This window comes from Pelobates fuscus, chromosome 4 (genome assembly GCF_036172605.1).
Source record: "Pelobates fuscus isolate aPelFus1 chromosome 4, aPelFus1.pri, whole genome shotgun sequence".
Taxonomy (NCBI): domain Eukaryota; kingdom Metazoa; phylum Chordata; class Amphibia; order Anura; family Pelobatidae; genus Pelobates; species Pelobates fuscus.
Genome location: NC_086320.1, coordinates 352,921,686 through 352,946,571, shown reverse-complemented (window position 1 = coordinate 352,946,571; position 24,886 = coordinate 352,921,686). Strand labels below are relative to the sequence as shown.

Here is a 24,886-nt window from a genome sequence, read left to right as displayed (position 1 = left end):
GTCCTTGAAAACACACCTGTTACAATGTACCTTACCTATGTTTTGATGGGATGCAGCTTTCTTTTTATATTCTGTTCTGTTGGAAAACAGGTGGCTACAACATGGTGTTTTTGGTCTGAAAGTTTATAAATCTGTTTGTACCATCTCTTAGATAAAGAATTTAAAATTAAATAAATAAATATGATCACCAAAGAGATAAAAGTATCCTCCTTAAATCTTTGCATGTTTGGAGAGACATGAGATTCTATTGGTGTTTAATGCTTTTGAAACAGAGAATGCTTTATAGTTAAAGGGACACTATAGTCACCTGAACAACTTTAGCTTAATGAAGCAGTTTTGGTGTATAGAACATGCCCCTGTAGCCTCACTGCTCAATCCTCTGCCATTTAGGAGTTAAATCCCTTTGTTTATGAACCCTAGTCACACCTCCCTGCATGTGACTTGCACAGCCTTCCATAAACACTTCCTGTAAAGAGAGCCCTATTTAGGCTTTCTTTATTGCAAGTTCTGTTTAATTAAGATTTTCTTATCCCCTGCTATGTTAATAGCTTGCTAGACCCTGCAAGAGCCTCCTGTATGTGATTAAAGTTCAATTTAGAGATTGAGATACAATTATTTAAGGTAAATTACATCTGTTTTTTTTTTTCATGCAGGCTCTGTCAATCATAGCCAGGGGAGGTGTGGCTAGGGCTGCATAAACAGAAACAAAGTGATTTAACTCCTAAATGACAGTGAACTGAGCAGTGAAATTGCAAGGGAATGATCTATACACTAAAACTGCTTTATTTAGCTAAAGTAATTTAGGTGACTATAGTGTTCCTTTAATCGTATCGGGGAGAAACGTATCTACCTCCTGTTATTTTCGAGTTGGCTTTACTGGAAGTCAGTTTCGGCGTAGGGAATAATTGCTACTATTCTTGCTTGATCAGAGGAAATTGCAAAGCATGCTAAAAATGTGTATCGTGTTTCATAATAAGGAAAATGTATTCATACTTACCATCATTTTCTTTTCCTGGCTGTTTTCCACAGCAAAATATACAAATGGATTAGGTCTGTCCCACACAGGAGATAGGACAATAAAGAACCAAGTTTTCTCATGGGCCTTCACAAAAATGAGAATTCAAAGTGAATTCCAATTTCAAATTTAAGACCAAAATAACTGAATTGGAAAAATTCTCTAAGTCAGCTATGCTTTGGGTTTGGCTACTTTGAATTCTCAATGTATTAACTCTGATATAACAGAACGACTGTTTAGCTGTGTAATTACAGCATGTCTGTTGAAACTGGACTCCCGCCTCCCCCATTATAAAAGTGTTGATTTCTGTTGGAATTGATAATGCTATAACCTACCAGACAATTCTTTGTTGTCTTTGAAATGAAGTTGTGAGATAACAGAAGACGAGCGTTGTTTCACATTTGTCAGTATTTAGCATTATATGTTGCATTACCACATTACCATATCGTATGTTCTCTTACTAGGAGTTCAAGAGGAAGCAGCGGTAAAGTAAGGCATAAGCGGCAAGCTTTGCAGGACATGGCCCGTCCCCTGAAACAGTGGCTATACAAACATCGGGACAATCCATATCCAACCAAGACAGAGAAAATTCTTCTGGCTCTCGGGTCTCAGATGACCTTGGTACAGGTATATATATATAAAATATGTGGTTTTTCTGATTTACTCACATGATCAGATATCAGATCAGTAATCAGATGAAGGGCAACATTTCCTAACTACTACTAATCATTCTTGTTATTTATGTTTATTTTTGTTTGTTTTTTTACTTCTAGAAAATAGGCTCTGGGTCTAAATTATTACCTCCTATATGTATTGTCTTCAAATTATCTCCTGCTGTGATGGACCTGTAAAAAGACTATTTGATTAGGAAGGAATGATCAGTTTGTAATGTAAATGTTTGTAACGTTTGATTCTTACCTTAAAAATCTTACGACTCGTAATGTGTTTGAGTATAAATGAACGCTGTGCTTGTGAAGGAAGATATATATTTTTTAATGGAAGGAACACCTTCAGGTCTCCTGGGTGTTACTTCTAAAAGGATCCAGGTGCATTTTCCAAAATCTGGAAACTTTGCTGGATTTTAGTCCTTGCAAATCTCATTATAAGAGCAGCTGTAAATGAATGGCATGCCAGTTTATTTTGTTGGATGCCTCAAATGTCTGTCATTCACCGTCCATTGCCTCTTGTTCCACTGCATTAATGTAACAACGAATTGGTCCTGCAAGATAACAATTCTATTGGCCATTTGATGTTCTTGGATAGAGACGGCATATCTTTGAACTGAGAGTGTGTGGATAATTGCACATTATGAATTCACAGTGATGTGCATCTTGAAGTTATCCCGAATATTTCCACAAATGTATAGATCAGCTGCACAGCAGTAATTGAGACATGATAGACCTAACCATGGGATGATAGTTTGTCAAAGTATGCTGAGTTAACGTCTGTTTTCTTTTTATTATTACTTATATTAATATATTGGATTATTTGTAAAGGATTTTGTTCTTCATACAACAGGCTGAACCCATCAGAATAGCCTTTTCCAAAAACATTACCATATGTGGTTGGGTTATTAAAATATTGATCTATCACAGGTATTAAAAAGTACTCAATAGGACACTGAAAAATAAAGGGCTGGCTGTAGATATCATCTAATCCCTCGCTTGGCAGAGTCTCTTATTTGCATCATTGTATTCTTGGCGTAATCTTTCTTAGTGACCTAATGAAGTGCATTGCTTCTGAAAACTGCTCTATAAAAGCTTTGCTAGAACAGGAAAACATTGTTTTCTAAACCCTGCTTGCTTGGAATTATATATATTTTTTAATTTAACACATACCGGTATATGATTTTATTATACTCTCAAGATGCTGTCAGACTCTATTTATTAAAGGCTTGGCTTTTAATTTTCTCTTTCTGGTAAAAGTTGATATTGTAGCGTCAGCTAATTTGATACTGGGTCTTGTGCACAGAGTATGCAGAATGGGACATGTATAGACAGAGCAAGGCCTTAAAGGAACACTATAGTCACCTAAATTACTTTAGCTAAATAAAGCAGTTTTAGTGTATAGATCATTCCCCTGCAATTTCACTGCTCAATTCACTGTCATTTAGGAGTTAGATCACTTTGTTTCTGTTTATGCAGCCCTAGCCACACCTCCCCTGGCTATGATTGACAGAGCCTGCATGAAAAAAAAAACTGGTTTCACTTTCAAACAGATGTAATTTACCTTAACCCCTTAAGGACACATGACACGTGTGACATGCCATGATTCCTTTTTATTCCAGAAGTTTGGTCCTTTAGGGGTTAAATAATTGTATCTCAATCTCTAAATAGAACTTTAATCACATACAGGAGGCTCTTGCCAGGTCTAGCAAGCTATTAATATAGCAGGGGATAAGATAAGAAAATCTTAAAGGACCACTATAGTGCCAGGAAAACATACTCGTTTTCCTGGCACTATAGTGCCCTGAGGGTGCCCCCACCCTCAGGGTCCCCCTCCCGCCTGGCTGGATGCAGAGGAAGCGGTTAAACTTACCTCTTATTCCAGCGCCGGGCGGGGAGCTCTCCTCCTCTCCGCCTCCTCTCCTCCTCCTCTCCTCCTCTTCGGCTGAATGCGCATGCGCGGCAAGAGCCTCGCGCACATTCAGCCAGTCTCATAGGAAAGCATTATTAATGCTTTCCTATGGATGCTGGCGTCTTCTCACTGTGATTTTCACAGTGAGAAGCGCGGAAGCCTTCTAGCGGCTGTCAATGAGACAGCCACTAGAGGCTGGATTAACCCATTTATAAACATAGCAGTTTCTCTGAAACTGCTATGTTTATAAAAAAAAGGGTTAATCCTAGCTGGACCTGGCACCCAGACCACTTCATTAAGCTGAAGTGGTCTGGGTGCCTATAGTGGTCCTTTGATTAAACAGAACTTGCAATAAATAGGGCTCTCTTTACAGGAAGAGTTTATGGAAGGCTGTGCAAGTCACATGCAGGGAGGTGTGACTAGGGTTCATAAACAAAGGGATTTAACTCCTAAATGGCAGAGGATTGAGCAGTGAGGCTGCAGGGGCATGTTCTATACACCAAAACTGCTTCATTAAGCTAAAGTTGTTCAGGTGACTATAGTGTCCCTTTAAGAGCACCGACTGCCTTGTCTCCAGAGTGGTTTCAGGGATCTGGAATCTGGCTGGACCTTCATTAATGTTTTCACTGTCAGAATATTTATTGCTAATCATTTGTTTTATCTTGTATGAACGTGGAAGCAAAGTTCACAACGTATACATTTTTTTGTAGAATTATTGCAATTGGTAAAGTCTGACATATTGTCTAGCGTCTAGCCACTAAGTACACTGATTATAATAGCAAATAGCACTGTTGTTTGGCAGCTAATTTGATTATATGCAATGTCCTATAGCAGAAGTAGGCAACCTTCAGCACTCCAGATGTTGTGGACTACATCTCCCATAATGCTCGCACAGCCATAATCCTGGCAAAGCATTAGCAGGGATGTAGTCCACAACATGTGGAGTGTCTAAGGGTGCCTACCCCTGTCCTATAGATTTATAAATAAGGAATGTCATAAGTTGTCATGATTTTGTATATCTGTTTTCTAACAAATATGTCATGTAATTCGTTGTAGAAAGGAAAATGCACTCACTTTTCTTGCAAACTCACCTTAAACATTCTGACCAATGGACTATAACACACATATACATACACACTGTCTCTGACTCTAAGTTTTTTGTGAACTTCTTATTCCTGTTGCTGGCCCTACTCCTGTTCTGCCACATTGGCTGAGATCATCAAAACTGATGATCTCAGCCAATTCATTGCTTTCCAGTAAGAAAAGCATTGGGAGGGTAATGCGCACACGCTACAAAATGCCTCGCTGCACCAATCAGCATCTCCTAATAGAGATGCATTGACTTAAAGGACCACCTTTAGTGCCAGGAAAACAAACTGCTATTTTTACAGCTGCAGGATTAACACTAGATGGACCTGGCACCCAGACCACTTCATTGAGCTGAAGTGGTCTGGGTGCCTATAGTGGTCCTTTAATGCATCTCCATGCAGAGCATCTGAGGAGTGGCCACTGGAGGTGTCCCTAGACAGCAATGTAAGCTCTGCTTTTTCTCTGAAAAGGCAGTGTTTACAGTAAAAAAGCCTGCAGGGACAGGCTATATACACTAGAACAACTACATTAAGCTGTAGTTGTTCTGGTGACTACCGTGTCCTCTTAATAGAATTTAGATGAAATAGTTAATAAATAATAGTAGGTTTATCACACACACACTGTACAGTTAAAGTACTTAGTGTTCCTCCCTTTGACATTAATGTCATTGGTGCAGTATTATGACGCCCTGTTAGTGCTATCATTCACTGTGATAATATAAAAAACAATGTAAAGATAATAGATTAAAATATATGCATCAAATTCTGAATAGTAAGGAATACAATATACTCTGAATAACCAGTTTTTTTTTTTAAAATTCTGCAATGAACGTGTATCAAAACACATAACACATCTGTGTTATAAGCAATGCTTTATAGACACGGCCAAGGGTTTTGTTATGTTTTAAAATTACATGGGACTTGAGCCTAAAGCAAATTGTGATACAACCCAAACACCACCTTTGACACTAGTGTACAGAGATACACATGCATATATAAAGCCACAATAAGGCACAGAGAAACAGACATTCACATGGACAGACACTCACATACAGATATGTACAGACCCAGGGAGAGACACACAGACATGCAAACGCAACGCATATACTCCTCTCTGGAGACCTGCATGGGGATCAAAGGGCCATGCCATTAATGACAAGCACCTCTGTAGACAGCTAACTAGGGCCACCATATGTAAAAGGCTCATTTGCAAAGACCATGTGGTGCAGGTGGAGGTAGGTTTTAGTTACTTGAGCCTGTCCCCCGTGGATGCCGTCATCTCCTTCCTTGAGGTCCTCTTTGGCTCCTGGCAGATAAGCACTGCGGGATGCTCCATAGACAGCAGTATTGTCCTCTCACACATGCATGCAGAGTACAACACTTCATCTATCAGGAACTGGAGAGGACCTCAAGGAAGGAGAAGGCGATGTCCACGAGGGACAGAATAGGGTAAGTAAAAAGTACCTTCCTTTGTCCCCAATGGCCACTAGAATACATGCTGAGCAGTCACAATTTGGGGTCTTTACAAAATATGCAAAGACCCTAGAAGGTGACAGAGTCACTTTAAGGGGGTTTTCATTGATGTTCTCAGGAGCAGGACAGGGGCTGAATATCTAAATTGTTCTGCCAAATTAAGACACCTGGCAAGTATGGCCATAAGCATGTGTTTAATATACTGCCAAATAGCTTCTTATTTATTGATCAAATTAAGGGACACTATAGTCATCAGAACAACTACAGCTTAATGCAAAATCATTATATGCAGGCATTTTTATGCAAACACTGCCTTTTCAAAGAAAAGGCAGTGTTTACATTGCCTCCAGGGACACCTCCAAGATGGCCACTGGAGGGGCAATGCAGATGATGTCACCAAGGGGGCGGAGGGGCAAGACACCTAAATGGTGTGTGTTTTCCACTATAGGGTCAGGAATACATGTTTGTGTTCCTAACCCTATAGTGTTCCTTTAATGTAGTTGTTCTGTTCTAGTGTCTATAGCCTATCCCTTCAGGCATTTTAATGTAAACACTGCATTTTCAGAGAAACACATATATACATACACTGTATACACATACACACATATATACATACACTGTAAAACACATCCAGATGTACAGACACCCAGATACATACAGTCACAGGTGCAGATAGACACACTGACACACATACAGATACATAGGCACAGACATGCAGATGCACAGACACACACTAATACAAAGACACACACTATTACAAAGACACACACAGATACACATGCAGATACAGACACGCAATGACACAGATGCAGATACACAGGGGCACACATTGACAGTTAGATACACACACAGATACACAGATGAACAAAAAAAAACACACAGATACACTCTCACACATATATACATAGAAGCACACAGATACACTGACAAATAAAAAGGCTCTGTTCGCGCAACTGGGATTATGTAGTTCGGGAACCGAACAGCCGCACGAACCAGAGACCACCCTGGAGCTTGTTGAACCCTATTAACACTTAGTAACGATTCTAGCCGCAGTGGTGGCGGACATCTTGTTCGCATGAACGCAGGCAGTGGTGTTTAACCACCGAGTTCCTGTAACTAAAATCAGACACACAAACTCCTGAACAACGCTGGACTTCCATCATCGCCTGCATTTGGTTCTACACAACTTAGAAGAGCACTGTTCGGTGGAATCGTTCGTCTGGATGAGGGGGACAAGTTCCAGGGTAAGACCATTACTATGTTTGGTAGTTTTTTTGTTTTTTAAACTACCGAACTAGACCGACCGCAAACCCTGATTCTCTGGAACTGCTTTGGGCAGAAGCCTCATGTGCGGTTGTTCAAATTAGGACTTTCATGTAAATCCCGAACCCCTGAACCGATCTGGGTGATTTTTGGATATGTTGGTCCCCCAGATCGGGGCTATCATATGATATGACTTTTGTAGGGCTTACGGTTGTTATGGTGTCTGGTTCGGTGCTTATGGTACTCAAGGATTACTAGGAAGCAGCGATTGACGGAAGTACCCAGTCGGGGTGCCAGGAGGTCCTTCACAATGCGTACATCATGTTTTTATGCCCTTACTTACTAGTACACATTCTATCAGCCTGTGAACCTGTAAGTCATTCCTGCAGTTTAGAAAGGTACTATAGGTGTACGCAGGGTGTAATGCAGGGCAAAATGGCCATTTCTGTTGACTGTCTATGTCCATCTGAGTACTGTTTTGTGAGTTGGGATTAGCTTATTATGTATTTAAAAAAAGCCTCTGTATTCAACTAGTTATCATTAGAGCAAAAAATATATATATTTTGTAGATTTTTTTAAAACTAAATTACCGGTAGTATTTTTAAAGCAAAATTTTAGATGGTAATCTGCTGCACACACTGATGTAATGTGCTGCGCATACTTATGTCTATAAGTATTGTAGGTACTATAGCTGTTACTCTAACCGTCAACGTGTTACATTCACCCATGGAGTGAAGAGGTTAACAGTCTTAAACAATCAAGACACATCCCTTAAAAACCCAACAACATATCAATTGCACTTCTTAGCAGCATGAATCTCCTGAAGCGTACAATTCATATTTCTTCATAGAGCATCCGTTTGCAGGGGGAAATTAGAGATATTTTTTATGGATTAAGAGTATTGTGTTTCTGAACATAATTTCATTGCAAGACAAGTATAATTCAAGTCTCTGGCAAAACATTGCTATTTTTTTCGGCACATGTGGACACGTTAGATCCCAGAGCTGTCACACCAGTAATCCTTTATACATAACCTTTCCAGTTAATGTTTTTGCAACACACAAAAAGAGAAATCAACCTTAGGTAGCTATTTCTGGTAGTTACAAAAATGCACATGATCACACGTTGCCGCCATCGCTTATGAGTAAAATAAGGACTAGCCATCACCCTGCCAAAAATTGCCAGATCCACCACATTTTACAGTTCACATATCCCTTCACCATGCTTAATGCAGGACATGAAGAGCGCTGCCCATAGAATGTAGAATTCAAATACAGCCAGAAGAACACTTGCATGTTCTTCCTGAATATATGTTTAATTGTTGCCCAGACGGACACATTTTTGAGTGACAGTTATTAATCCACTGTACTCGTTCATTAAAGGAACACTATAGGCACTTGGATCACTTCATCTCAATGAAGTGGTCTAGGTGCAATGCTCCCCCCCCTTTTTAATTCTGCATGCACACATTGTTGTTCTTGCAGGGTTACCCTGCTTCTTTGTCAATATCACAGCCACTAGAAGAGCTTCCAGAAAAAAACAGATTGATACTCTGCTATTTTAGTCTGATGTTCTCAGGACGGCCAATCTGTTTGGCGGAGTACAGCGTTTTGGTGAACATGCGTCCGAGTCTCCCAATTATTTCCTATGGGAAGGCATTGGATTGGCTAAAATCATTGAAAGAGGCAGAGCTTGACTAAGGAGACTGCGGTGGCGAAGGGAAAAAAGACGAGTTACCTGAACAGTGACTAAGGCACTACAGAGTTAGGAACACATAGTTGTATTTCTAACGTTATAATGTTCGTGAGAGATATCAACTGCTATTAACTAACAATTTTCATGCCAGTAGCACATGAATTCCACATACTGATGGGCGCACATTCAATCTTCTATCCTCTGCCGTATTTCATTGAACTACATACCTCCTAACATTTCAAATGGACAAAGAGGGACACTTTAATTTTAAGGGTGTGAGTCGTGGTGTGGCCAGGGGTGTTCTGAGAAATATTAGGTGACTTACTAATAACAATTTATGCAACTTCAATGTAATTTAGAATATGACCAATGTATCTTATATACACAGACTGATTGCTAAACACATTCATTGTAGTTTAAAGACACATTACTGGGAGTATTATTGCTGTGAAGCTCTGTTATCCACTCAGACACACCAACAATTTGGAGCTCCTAGAAAAGAGGGACATTAGGATAGATAAGAGAGACTTGGGGGTTTGGGCTCGAAATAGGAACACTTGGGGGTATGGAGCTACATCTCCCATACTCCTCTGACCACATGCCTTTTATTTTGCTGCCAAAAGCTTATTAGCAGAGACAGGCCTGGATGTGCCTGTCCCTGATACTGAAGTATTTTTCTCTATTTAATGCTAATATAAACAATGCATTTTTCTGCTTTATACATTACGGTCCCACTAATCCTATCCCCACCTACCCGAAAGATGTATATCCTGTTGCTATTTAATTCCAGGGCTGATAAATAAACAGAGACTGGGGATGTCTATCTGGATTAGTAAGAGATTACTCTCAAATCATTCTGGTTAAGTGCATTTTAAGATATTAGGCAACATATTGGAAGCAAGGTACAACTATTACGAGAACTGTCTCCTGTTACATTCATATTTCCAGTTTGGATGACTGTGTTCTAAATCCAGTTGGGTATTAGTTTCTACAAAGGTATTTGCTTAATAGAGTCGGAAATTTCTCTGTCAGACCTGTGACTTTCTTCACTTTCTTACACTGATTTAGATGTAGTCTGTTAAGTAGAGATAGGGGAAATTTACTACCAAGGGCCAAGGAACATAAATTAACACTTTTGGTAACACACGGGGAGTTATTGCAAAAATTATTTGAAATTTTGTGTTTTTGTTAAGTTTTTTCTAAATAGAAAAATATTTGTATGTTTTTTTTCATACATGGGGGGAAAAAAAACTACTAAATTTAAGAAATAAATATTGGAAAATTCCATTAAGGAGTAAATGAAAGTGAGTAACATTTTTATTGTCCTATATGATGCATGTGAATTGCCCATCTCTTTCCCCATCTTGTCCACTGCTTTATATACCTCACCCTTTCACAATATATACTTACTGAGTATCCTGGGAAACGGTCATCAGATATCTAGAGAAATTTAGTAACTAGTAATGATGATTAACCACAACACAGCATCATTCTGAATCAGCCTAAATGGCCAGCATTCTTACTGTGTATTTCAGTTGTGTGTGAGCGCCTGTATACAACGCTACATAGTTACACAGTAATCTAGGTTGAAAAAATGACTCCGGAACATGAAGTTTAACCTTTCACACTGCTGTATTGTGATCTTGTGCTTAATGTATGTATGAAATGATGTGGGTGAACAGGGTGATGAATTTGACTCGGGGTAGGTGAGGTACATAGGTGAATGACTGTATATAATTGGATAAGTCTAAAGGCTTTTAATTCTATTATGTTTTATGACATGGCGGTTTTACCAACAGTTAAACTGTCTACGAAATTGGGTTTTTGATGTCCTACTCTGTGAAACCTGATGAAATCAAACAGTAACTGAAGCTGGATTGTAATTTATCAGAAAATACAGATTCCTTTAGCTTTCATTACTATCATGATGTATTGATATAGGTGATGCTTGTATAGGTAATGAGCAAGAAGAAATTGGCATAACACAAAAAACATACAAGCATCTCTTGCATCATAGATATTACATACAGGAACCGATTCGTATAATGTATGGGTTTCAGACCTGAAGACGACTCATCAAGGTGTTTTTTCAGAAATAAAATCCGACAATAGGAACATGAAAAAAGAAATGGGGAAACTCAATACCTACCCTAATAACACCAGTGAGCAGCAAAATAAAAGTACGGCATGTGCGACCCCCTTCACGCCAGCCCTAGTACTTGCACTGCAGGTTGTAATCTACTGGGAAGGACACATACCCCCTGTCACAATAGGCCCCATCCAAGAGATGGTAGGCATCATAAACAGGCAAAACTGAAGTGATAGTCAGAAGGAGAATAGGGAGGGAGGGAGCGAGGGTCGAGGGATAAGAGGGGAAGCCACTGTGAGTATATGAGCAAAAGGGGGACAGGGGAGAAAAAGAGGGGAGAGGCCAGTGCAAGCAGGAGAGCTCTGAAGGCGCCCAAAGGCGACCTCTCCGGCAAGAGTTCGAGGTTGGGGAATATCCCCCAGAGGGATCCTTAAAGCCCCCCCAGTAGGGGATAAGAGGATGCATCCAGCGACTTTATAAGGCATGAGGAGCGGAAGAGCGGTTAAGGTGGGGTACTGAGCCCACCCCGCCCATCCCTCCTACATCGCTGGCCATCCAAGGGCCCAGGTGAAGACACTATGAACACATTCGAGAAGGTATGGACCTTCTGGAATGTCTTCATAGTGTCTTCACCTGGGCCGTCAACTTATCCATGAGACAAGTATCCTTGATTTTTTTTTTGGACTACTACTTCCACTGAAGGGATCTCCTTTTGAAGCTAAACTTGTGCTAACGCCCTCCTAGCAGTAACATTTAATTTGTGTAAAAATGTTTGATCTGGTACCATCCACTCATCTAAGGGTCTAGCCAACAGAAACACCCAAGGGTCTAACTGAACATCTCTACCGAGAACATCCCTCAGCAAATCTGTAATCTTTATATAAGTCCCCTTCTGTCCGCACCCTCTCCAACACAAATCTTTGGGGATCTTTTGCATTCTACATAATTTAACAGGGCAAACAGGACTTCCTGCAAAGTGATGCATATGGATGAAGTTGCATTTGCTTCCCATATTTCCTGCCACTCAACCCCCTCTAATGTTTTACCTACTGTATTCTCATGTATTTTTAAGTGTGAAATCTAGTGCATAAAACCTCACTCACCTTCGTTTATACTCTAGTTATGATTATAGGCCTGTAGATTAACTAATTTCTATGCCAGAAGCCACTATAATGAATGTAAAGATGCTGAAAAGGTCTGCTCAAACCCTGCTTTCAAACAGTGCAGGAAGTTTCAATGGGTGATTCCATTCCTTTTTGCCAGAAAGGGTGAGGAATGAGTGGAAAGTTGCACTATTGCCTTTATACTAACATTTCAGACCCTTTGTGTAAATTAACATAATAGAAATTTGTATGTTTGTATGCAAAGCAATCTATATAAATTGCAGTGTTATGATAGGTTTCGAGTAAATGTTATGCTAATATATTTTTTTCCAATCAAAAAGTGCTCTGTAGTGAAGGGATTAAGTGCAGACACTGACTGATCACCTGCAGTGTATCCTTCATTATGTGCATTAATATATTATTTTCAGTACTACAGTTTCACTTCTACTCCATGACGACAGTCGTATCCTAGTGACCATTACAGTAATCTTGCTGTGTTATGGTTGTAATAACCAATCCAATGGAAGTAAAGGGCCACCTATCAGCTAAGCATAATTTATTCACCTTGATACATTAAGAGATGGACTTCTTCCAAACCAGTCTTTTTGGTCTTGTCTCAAATGTGACACGTCTCTGATTAATCAAAACAAGAAGCTTTGAAATGGAAATTACAAGATAGTTACACAGCACTCTTAAACTGTCACTATAAAATCTTCAGGTAATAAAGCAATGATCTTGACACTAAAATGTTGACTCTAGACCACGCTGTATTTTTTTGCAGTCTGGCATACGTTACTTAAAATAACATTTTTGCTTTCAAAAAATGAATGAGACAAGTTGAAAATCGTATTAAATAATTTTAAGAAGCAGTTCGATTTTTTTTTTCTATTCATTCTAAGTCTGTTCATTAAGTGGACCTGTAACCTTTTATGTAGGTTTGTATCCATCAACAAATCACAAAAAAGACTTTCGTTACTCAGTTTTCACAGTGCGTATACACAGCTGGTTAATGAGTGACTGACACTCTGCATGTTAGTTCAGCCACTCATGTGGTTTACATGCCACTCTGAGCGACGGTGCCTGCTGGGCATTCTATCATGGATGTTGAAAAGTCTTTAAAACAGACTATGGTTCCAATTATGACCTCGCATTACATAAAGAACGCGATGACATTAGCGTGGAATGCGCACGTCCTTGATATTTAGATGTAACTCGGTGAGGAGACCAATTTTTTAAAATGTATCCAGTGCCACATTCTGTTTACCATTTAACACAGGCCCATACTGGCCATTGGGCAAACTCGACAAAAGCATTGTGGTACCACAACCACAGCATGCATGCCTTTTGTAATGAGCGGGTAGATTCACACAATGCTTGTTCTTTTCAGACGTTTGCAACAGAGTGGCACTGAACTGGTGGTCGGCAATGCATCTAGATCTTCAGGTTGGCAGGTGGCTGCCCATTCCATCACTGTTTTCACAAATCTAATCATCTAATCTATGCATTGTGGTCTTGTTTTAAAGTAACATGGCTGGATGTACATCATATGGTGCATTTTAAAGCTGCAACTGAAGCTCGAAAGGCTGCCTGTCTGTGATCTCGTATTCTCTAATAAAGACATCTGATCATCGATTTCTGTATAGACCTACCTGGATATTACTGTCTAGTTTCTTGAAACGGTGCAAAGAACTTTAAGGAATGTTGCAGAGTAAAGCGTGCCATGTATTTATTTGCTATTATAAAGCCTCTAATGTAAAAATAGGATTCTGGCAGCAACAGAGAGTGGAGATTTATTTTCAGGGTGTAAAACACAGACTCCTGTTATATGCTGAATAAATATGTATGTACTATAAATGTGACATCCTGCATGCTCTCTGTTTAATACTGACCTCTGTCTGTTTGTAATAGACCCGTTATATGCGGTGTCCAAGAACTATGTTTTATTTTTTTACTTAATTTGATTAATTTGCAGAAGAAAATGTCCAACTAAGAACACAAGCAGAAACCACATTTACATTTCCAGCACTCTCCTTATATTACAGTAACACCACAAATAAATAAATATATAAATAGAATGGTTTATTATTGCTCGTCTTTTTTTTTTTTTTTTTAACTTCAATAGGATAATAGATTTTAAAAATTCCTACTGGGTAATGCATTAGAACATTTTGCACAAACTAAGAACTATTCAGATATTTGTTGATAAACCATTCCTCAAATGACATCCAGTTTCTCTCAGTTTAAAGATGGAAGAAATTAGCATTTATTGATTTTTTTTTGCACATATTTCTAGCAGGGAAAACGTATAACTGGTCAGAATTTGCACATGTTCACGTAGACTGACTTGTTTTCTTTGTTTGTCTATTTTTTTTTGCAATTACATTTTTTTTCTATTGTTTTGTCACGCAATTAAAACACTATAAACAATAAGTACAGTAGGTACCAGGAGTTGCAGAAGAAACTGGTAAAATTATCAGTATTTTTAACCAACAGTCGCAATCTGCAGACACTCACAGTAGAAAAGCAGGAGAGAAAACACGGAAGGAAAGGGAAGCATAGCGAGGAGAAAGAGAGAAGAGAAGAACTAAAAATAAAATATAAGTTAAAAAAAATTTCAAGAAAAATGTATAATAAATAAATAAAATCTAAGTAACGCATTTTCCTGATGTCGGCACAACGTATTACAGATTTTATACTGTTAATGTGAAACATGTCCACATTCCTCTCAGTTATATTATTTCCCTGTAGTTATCTGCAAATGTGACCATAATAAGGCAAATTAATTAATATGAATCAATATGATATATAGCGTGAGCATGTATATTCCATAGTCAGTTATCACTATATACAAAAGATCCTGGGCAAACTTACAAAACAGGAGACATCAACAAAAACATTTTTGTATTCCACTGTGTCCCCTTAATTAGAAGGATGTAGAGAAGTGCTCTTCATAAATAGCCCCTATTTCCGCTGTTGTATCAGTAAAATAACTCATTCTCAGCAAGTAGAAATGTGGATGCACGTTACATTTAATACACCCCATGCTTCCCAAATGTGTCCCTCAAGAGGTATGAAAGCATGTAAAGGGGTCTGTCTAAAGAGTGGACATGTCTTTGTTGCAATATCACAGGCTTGTGTTATAATGCTCTTGTGCTGCACTTTTTGGGATGTTGTGTTATATAGAACATTAATTACCGGTATTCCACAAATACAAACTTAGTGTGCAAAGTAAGGCGCTTAGTGAATAAAAGATAGACGTGGTTAAATGCAGCTGTACAACACTCAGTGGATATCCCCCAAAAAATCCACTTAGAAAATAAACCAAAAAACAAACTTAAACTTATTGTTTAAGGTGATATACCCCAACTCCTAAACAGCTAAGTGTGAGTGCAGTGCTAAAATGATAGTATAATAACTTACCACTCAAAGTTTCAGGGGTTCTTCATATACATAAAATGAAAACGAATAAAATAAATAGTGTGATATTGTATACAAAGTGTCAGAAAATAAAACAAAGTCGATGTGCATCAAACTCACATTTGTTAGAGCCTTCTAGTGGTATAGGCTCTAAATAAATGGCTTCTGTGCCTTTAAATAGTTGGCAACCTCTACTTTCTTCTGAAACCAACTTTTTCTTCACATATGAAAGAAAAACAACAGCAATCTTGGTGCAATCAATATAAAACTGGAAAACTGAAATTGCTCACCGTTTTTTGGAGCCTATAATATAATGGACTGGAGGTACAGGAACAGAAGGTGCTGAGGACCTTGTTAAAACAAGCTTACATTGTAGAGCAGGGTTCTCCAAAATATGGCCCTCCAGATGTTGCTGAACTACAACTTCCATGATTCCCTGGCTATTTAATGTAAAAAATCATGGGAGTTGTAGGTCAGAAACATCTGGACGGCCATATTTTGGAGAACCCTGTTGAAGGGTGTGTGATCTAAAGTGATACAAGAGGTAAGGGTAAGATGTATTTCATGTCAGGGAAAGTAGGTTGATATAAGAGATTACAGTGAAGGCTTAGTTTTTTTCCGATAACGTAGTTGCGGGAGAGGAGGTGGGTTACCAAGGTGCGAGGAGGGAAAGCTTTAACAGCTTAACTGTCATAGCTCCTAGAACTAAGGAGATTTCAGTGAGTTATTGAGGGAATTTAGAATGGGCAAGAGTCTCATGGAGCGGGAAGGGCGTTCCATAGAAATGGTTCAGTCCTAAGATGTCATGAAAAGCCGGAGTGGGCATGTAATTTAGGGATTGGGGATTATAAGAATTTTGGAGATCTGGGGGAAAAAAATACTTTATTTGATCCAAAGCCCTATTGTGTTCGAGAAGTCAAGTTAGGTCCCAACCTTACTTAATATAAGACATTTCTGGAATATATAGTTACACTTACATGAGAATTCAAAGGGAATTTCAAATGTAAGGCCAGAGTAGCTGATCTGAAAACATAGCTGACTTACAAAGTTTTTTAAGCTCAGCTATTTTCACCTTAATTTTGAAATTCACTTTGAATTCACACTTTAGTGAATAAGCCTGTCTGATTATAGTTAGAACTGCTTACGCCTAAATCCTAATCTTAAACAGAAACTTTTTCGCCCCCCAATTCCTCAGGTTTCTAACTGGTTTGCAAACGCAAGACGCCGACTCAAAAATACTGTGAGACAACCAGACCTAAGCTGGGCTCTACGGATCAAGCTGTATAACAAGTATGTACAAGGAAACGCTGAACGTTTAAGTGTGAGCAGTGAGGACTCCTGTTCAGAAGGTTTGTTAGTCAATATCCATTTTTAACGCACATATTGTCTTGCAACATTCACAGCAATTGTAACGGTTTCTCTGCTTCTACATGCCACTGCAACCATGACTTAAAGGGACACCAGTTCAATAGAGCAAGTAGTCTTTGAGTGCTGTTTCTACAGTTTGTGAGAATTTGGAGAAAAAACTGTGCTTTCCTGGCACCAGATCGGATGCTAAATAAGTATGATGTATAAATAAGTTGGACGTTCCACAATAGTATAAGGTCACAAAGGACTAGATTGTGGTTTAGATGAGTGTGGGAAATGTCATTGGCACTTAAAGAGGCACTGTAGGCACCAAAACAATTTTAGCTTAATTGGGTGGTTTTGGTGTGTAGATCAAGCCCCTGCAGTCGCATCTCTCAATTCTCTGACATTTAGGAGTTAGATCACTTTGTTTATGCGGCCCTAGCCACACCTCCCTGCATGTGACTTACACAGCCTTCCTAAACACTTTCTGTAAAGAGATATTTAATGTTTAAACTTCCTTTATTGCATATTCTGTTTAATTTAGAATTCGCTCCTACTCGGTAAACAGCCTGCTAGACCCTGCAGGAGCCTCCTGTGTGTGAGTTAAAGATCGATTCACAGAGCAAGAGATAAAATCTTCTAAAGCTCGTTCACATCTGATTGAATGTGAAAAAAAAATGTATGCCCGCTGTGTGTGTCACAGTCAGGGGAGTTGTGGCTAGGCCTGCATAAAGATAAACACAACTGATCGAACTCCTAAATGGCAGAGAATTGTGCAGTGAGACTGCAGGGGCATAATCTATACACCAAACTGCTGCATGAAGCTAACGTTGTTTTGCTGCCTATAGTGTCCCTTCAAGGAGTTAATTTGCTCTTTAAAAATTGCAAGGTTTGTAAGTGGGATGATTGCAGTGTGTATGAGAGCATGGCTATTCTCTTGATTTAACAGTAGATATTGTGCCAAACTCTAAATATCATATTAATGCAGTTACTTAAATGAATATTATGTTAAAAAAATATCAAGCTACTACTTAAAAGTAATACGAAGAACTGGTACTGCAATTGTATGACATTATGGTAATATTCTAATAAAATTATACTACCAAATTAATGTCTTCTAATACAACAGTGGTGGTTGGAGTCACAGTCAAACACCCATGTTTTACTGACCATATAAAGTAACTCTTGCTTTATTTTGTAAGATATAACAAACACATTTTGCTGTAGTGATAAACATTTTCAGAATTTCTAAGTTAAGCCAGCTATTGAGCTAACCCAAACTAACACTGAAGTAACAGCAGGTACCTAAGTAGGTAAAAGGGAGGACAATTTGACCCTGAATTAGGGTATATCTTGAGTACATCTATGCTTAGAATTTTGGGAAAATATAATCTGCCAACATTTGCGTGGCCACATTTAGCTGTCACTGTGCTAGTCCACGTGGCTGTAATGTGTCTAAAGAAAAAAAGCCTTGATAAAAAACCTTTAATTCAGTGAAGTCTTGAGGTTGTTTGTGGGTCACACACTTAAGCAACCTATTTATAATGTGCTTTATATTTATGCTGGACTGCAGCCATGTTCTTAGAAAAGCAATACTATTTATATGAGTTGGAGTATTCTATATATTTATCTAACGAGTGCGGTTGTGCACAAGAGGATAGAATGTTTATTGATATTAGTGAAGGTTTCTGATAGAATGTAACTGGATTCTACAACATGTATGGAATAGAGGTCAAAGAATACAGTAAGAACACAGCCGTGTTCAAAGAATCACACCGCATTATTCACTAAGGGGTGAATTGTCAAGAGGTCAAAGTAAATTCAAAGTCACATCCAAGTTTTACACCACAATAGTTGCATTGAGATACAATCTCCGATATGTCTGATATGTTTTCAGTTTGGCTTTTTTGGTCTAGAATTTGCAATTCATTTTTCATTCTTTCATTCTTCGTGAAGAACCCCGATATAAGTCACAAACAATGGCTAATTTCATCCTTGAGTTTGTGTTTTGTACTGTGGTTCTCGTCATTGGTTTTACTCCCTTTTCTTCAAGATTTGATAAAGTTGATAGAAGTTATTAATAAGTGAAGAAATGTAGCAGGTGGTAGAATTGTTGAGAGCTTTGTAAGAAATAGTTAGTATTTTGAATTGAATCCTACAGGATATAAGAAGCCAATTGACAGAGGGTTGAGGTGTGAAAGAAGCGACGAGAGAGAACAATCAGCCTGGCGGCAGCATTCAGTACAATCTGTAGCAAGGCAGTATGGTTTCTGGAGGGACCAATTTGGAGAAAGTTACAGTAATCAATGTAAGAAATTTCAAGAACATGAACAAGGTCGTTAAAAGGATCTTGTGTAAGAAAGGGGCAGGTGTGGGCAATATTTCTAATTTAGAATTGGCAATATAGTGGATGTGGGGTCAGAAGGTGAGGCCAGAATCAAAGAAAACTCCAAGACAGCAAGCTTGCAAGGACGGGCTGATTCGTGTACCATTAACTTGCAGGGACAATGATAGAGGAAGGTTAGTATCAGGAGGGGATTCATGAGATATGTTCAGCACACTTATAGCTATCTTTTTTTTTTTTTTAATTCTTTATTTTTGTCATGACATATCAGGCGTTACATCCACATTGGTCGGCTTACACAGGTGCCGAGATTTTGCATATACATTAATTTCTTGTTACATACATATAGCTCTGCATTGGTAATCTGGGTACATAGATACAGTGTTTTTACGAATGGAAGTGTTATACCCTGAGGGTGCTCGCCTGTTGCCAAGGTTTTATTTATAACAATAACAATAACCTTCGGCACCGGTCCCCTTCAGAAAGGTGAGGCCAGTGCCTAGTAGTGAAACTCTATCCGGATTTGGTGGTGTGCCACGTTTTCTGTCCTTATTTAACAGTTTATATTTTCTGGGGTAAATGCCCGCTGGGCCAGCAAGGTTAATTAACCTTTTGGGGTTTGGCGTGGTGCTTGGTCTTACTGCCTGTTTCCTACCCCTCGGGGATTTTTGGCATTTGCTGCCTTGGGATTCCATTTTGTGTTGTGGGTATTGGTCCCGTCCGGGTCCTCCACCCATCCCAGGTAGGTGTTTAGCATTGTCAAGCCTGTGTGATGCGACTTATAGCTATCTTTATATCAATTTCTAACTGTAAAGGGACAATCTAAGCACCAGAACCACTGCAGTTTAATATAGTGGTTCTGGTGCAAAATGCAATTCCCTGCATTCTGACAATTGTAAACACTGCGTTCTCTGAGAGTTCACCGATCATCTCAGTTTCCTGGAGTATTGGCTATGGCAAGATCGGTGCGGTGGGGGATTTTAGGTAAGTAATTCTTGTTGTTCTTGTTGTTATCAGGGGGTCCTGAATCTAATTAGGTAGGGGTCACTCTTGAAAAATGAGAAATATGTGTGTATTTTTAACATTAGAGCGTTACTTTAACTATCTGTATTGCTTTCTTCACCTAAGTAGATATTTTTTTTATGGGGGGAGCGGGGGGAAACCCTTTTTCAAATATACATTAATTAGCGTCATGTGCAGTGGTTTTCTGGGCATACACTAATATCATCCTGAATATCATGTAGTGTAGATTTCAATATATCATGTCTGATGGTTATTTATGTCTCCTTTTAAGATGTGGAGAATGCCCCGAGGAGTCATGCTAATGAAGAAAGATATGACAAGCCCATCCACCATACTGTGATTAAAAACGAAAGTTCGGTCATCAAATCAGGTGCCAGAGCAGAGGCAAATGCCAACGAAGACTACGTGTCCCCTCCCAAATATAAGAGCAGTTTATTGCACCGCTATCTCAATGACTCTTTGCGACATGTAATGGTGGCCAATGCAACCATGAGGGAAAACACCCGACAAAGGAACCACTCGGGGTCGTTCAGCTCCAATGAGTTTGAAGAAGAATTAGTTTCTCCTTCATCATCCGAAACCGAAGGAAATTTTGTCTACCGAACAGGTATATAATTACTTCTTTATTACATTTACTGCTGCTCCAAAAGATCAATCTAGAAAAATGATAGATTCCAAAAAGAATTAGTATATTTCTATATAAAATAGGTTTTAGCCATTCATGCATTCATTCATTCATTCACTCACTCACACATTCATGGAACCTTTTATGAAAGATGTTATTAACGTGGCTCTTTTTACATGAACATTTATTTTCATAAATAATTTGCAAACTTGATTCATATTATTTTAAACTACTCATATTCCAATAAAGTCAGTTAGAATTACCACTTTAAGATGTGTGAGGTTTTCAGTGTGGAGGCAGCCATGTTTGAATTGTATTATTAGTTTTCTCAATTAAAGTTACAATAATAAAGCAGGCTTTAGAGAGCAAGTTATTCCACCAGCCTAAATAGGTGAAACATTGTCCTCTGAGCTCTTGGAACAGATTAAAATATATATTTTAAAAAGTTACAGACTGTTTTTTGTTTTTAAAATGTTATTTGATGGTACGTGAACTATTACTAATGACAGAGCAATTTTAAGATCAAGAGATTATTCAGATAAATATTTCTAAAGTTTCATAAAATCTGACATGCTTCTCCTGGTGTAGAGATAGAGGGATTGGCCGATTTTGCAAGGTCAATGACAAAGACAATGATAATTTTGCAGGCTACTCAACTAGTTAAAGAGAGCCAAACCATTGATGATGGTAAATCTTTATCACTAACTTGTTATATTCCATATGTACACACATTGCAGTGTGTGTGTTTCTTTCAGGTAACTTTAAATTGCTATATTATCTATTTGAAATGTTGTATTGTTGTCACAGTGCTTACTTATCCTATAATTGGTCTACACGATGAATATTCATTGTTAGTTAACATTATTTGCAATATGTCATCAAGATAGGGGAAGTGTTTGTTGTGATTGTACTTTAATGGCCATTGCAGTGGTGTCAGAAGCCTCTTTTTAAAATATATTATTTAAATATATATTTTGTAATGGTGACGATTGGTGCAATTGCTGCTTCAGTTGTGAGTTGTGAGAGTCTGAATCTGCAGCTGATTTGATTTCAGACTTTTCCCACAATAGCTAGATATAAGTTAGCTAAAGATTGTGTGACAGATACTTATTATTACTGTTATTGTTACTATTACTGCCATTTATAAAGCACCAATATATTCAGCAGGGCTGTACAATTGGGGAAGAAGATGGTACAATATACTCAGACAAATTCAAAATGTTAAGAGAGGACCCTGTCTTTAAGCTGAGATCTAGCCATTTAAGCTCCTTTACACAAAGTAGATAGCTAAGTAGCCCTTGAGCTTACAATCTACTTACCTCTGCTGCAGTCCTCATCCCAGTGAATGTTTCAGTAGTGCTTTCTAGGCAAGGAAATGGGGAACTGTAACTTTTGGAAAAATAACAGTTCCTCTTTAAAGCGTTAACCCTTAAAGTACTAAAGTTGCCGTGGTTGTTACATGTTTAACCGGAGAAACTTGATTTTGCTGTCTGGATGTTCTGCTTTCTAATGATCCTGAAAAAATGTCTGGGATAGACAAACTTGCTTTTTTTGGAAACACATGTTACGTGTCAGCCTTGTCAGCAGACTTCTAGGTGGTTTTATTAATGAATTATTTTTGTGATTAATGGAGAATATTGCCTGAATGTGCTGAGATTGAAAAATAGCCTCAGCTGCTCCTGAGTGAATCATTAAAGCTTTATTACTGCACATTCAGAGCTTGGACATAATACTCTGTACTTTAGGTGTGGTAATAGCTCCCAAAGCTTCAAGAAAGTCCAGCGTTAGGTTCTAACACAAATAAAGCCATATGGGATTCATTAACATAGTCTGGACACGGCATTCGGAGAAACTTTGGAGTGCAATCACTGAACGGTGCTTCAGAGTGAATTGGGAACGGAATTGCAAGGAATTTGCTAAATATGGGTGAAAACTGCAAAATTGGAAAAAATATTTCTTGATTCCTTTGGTTTTATTTGGCAATTCCCTTTTCAGTTCAGCACAACTCAAAGTAGTGTAATGTCCATGTTATTATTGTTTATAAAGTCATTTACAATGAGTTTGACTTACAGGAACAAGAGGCAGTGACAGACGTACTCAAACAAAGTTACATGCATACATACATATAAGGTCAAAAGTATGTGGACAGTTCTACTAAGTATTGTTTTTTCAGCCTCTCTGATTGCTAGCAGGTGGGTAAAATCCAGCACGTAGCCTTGAAATCTCTGCCGGCAAACACTGGCAGTACAATGGATAGTCCTGACGAACTCAGTGGTTTTACATGTGGCACTGTCATAAGATGCCATCGTTGCTGCAAGTCACACTGAGAACAGTTGCCCTGGTGAACTGTAAGTGCTATTACAGTGAAGTTGTAGTGTCTAGATGGAACAACGCTCAGCCACAAACTGTTATTCCCGTGCATACCCTCAGAGCGGAGGTAACGACTGCTGAAGAGTGTAGCTTAGAAAAATTGTCTGTTGCATCACTCACTACAGAGGTGCAATTTGCCTCTAGAAGCATATTAGCTCAAGAACTTTCCGTTTGGTGCTTCAGTGAAATAATTTTCCTTGGCCAGGCAGCTGTATACAAGCCTAACATCAACCTGGAGGGATTTAAACCACGCAACACTGGACTCTGGAGCAGTGTAAAGGTGCTCTCTGGAGTGAGAACTCATGCGTCACTATCTAGAAGTATGATGGAACAGCCTTAGATGCTAGGGGAACAGTACCTACCAGACTACATAGCAGTGGATGCAATTCTCCCCTCAATGGTAGCTGTTTGGAGAAGCTTCCTTGAGTGCATGAAGGTATGTCAAAAATGGGGCTGGTTTGAAATCTGCCCTGTTTCAGCAGGGTTTGCACATGCCCAGTGTCCTATAAGAAGAAATTTCCATTGAGTTGCCAATCGGGCAGCAGAGCTAGCTGCCCATGAGTGGAGGCATGCTATTGTATACAATACAACTCTGTGTTTTTCTCAGCTCTGTTTAATATATCTTTTTTTTTCCTCGGCTCTCTTTGCGGTATGGTTCTCTTTGTACGGTGCTCAGCTCTATGTATATTACAGATATCTTTATGTTGTGCCCAGCATAAAGTTAGCCTCTAACTCACGCAGGTTTATTCAACTAAGTGTGAGTTATCAGGCATTCAATCTGTTGTCAAGGGATAATATATGTTAGCACTTGGTAAATAATAATAATAATGATCATATTTAATTCTCCAATTAGGTTGCCTGAGTGGGAGTTCTCAGTCATCAGTGATGATATTACTACCCTAAAAAGGATTATTAAACTAAGTGTTGTATGTTTTGAAAAACCGTACAGGCCGGAGCCTTTTGTCTTAAAACAAAAATACATTTGAAACAAATTCACCAGTTATGTTCAAAAATTGAAAATGTGAAATATAATTCTAAAACAAACAAAATGAAAGACAATGTTTTTTTTTTTTTTTTCGGGGTTAAGGGGCACTGGGGTTGCATATTCCATATTCCCCCATGCATATTCCTTGCCTGTAAAATCTTTAGTGAAAACATAGCCACTGTCTCTATCTATTAGTTGTGACATCGCTCAGCTTGGTTGCAAACTTCAGAATATTTATTTTTAGTTAGAAACAGATTAAGCCATCTGTTGTTCCAAAGTAAAGTTTCCTTTTAGATTATATATCAATTGAATTTTATGACCTTTTTTTTCTCCTTCGCTTACCAACTACAGTTACCCGTTTTATGATGTAAGTTATGCGATGGCAGAAGAAAGATTTGTTATTTTGTATTAACTGACACACTTTTCATGAAGGTATGCAGCAATCAGAAAATCCCAATTTTTAAAAAAA

The 24,886-nt window shown here is 38.6% G+C and overlaps 1 protein-coding gene across 1 annotated transcript in view; it reads left to right on the top strand.

Annotated features, from left to right (window-relative positions):
- MKX (mohawk homeobox) overlaps positions 1-24,886 on the top strand; it is a 112,949-nt gene that overhangs the window by 19,514 nt on the left and 68,549 nt on the right. Inside the window, exons 3-5 of the mRNA XM_063452593.1 lie at positions 1,480-1,642; positions 16,916-17,069; positions 20,709-21,044. Of these exons, the coding sequence (XP_063308663.1) occupies positions 1,480-1,642; positions 16,916-17,069; positions 20,709-21,044 (653 nt within the window). The remainder of the gene's footprint in view (positions 1-1,479; positions 1,643-16,915; positions 17,070-20,708; positions 21,045-24,886) is intronic.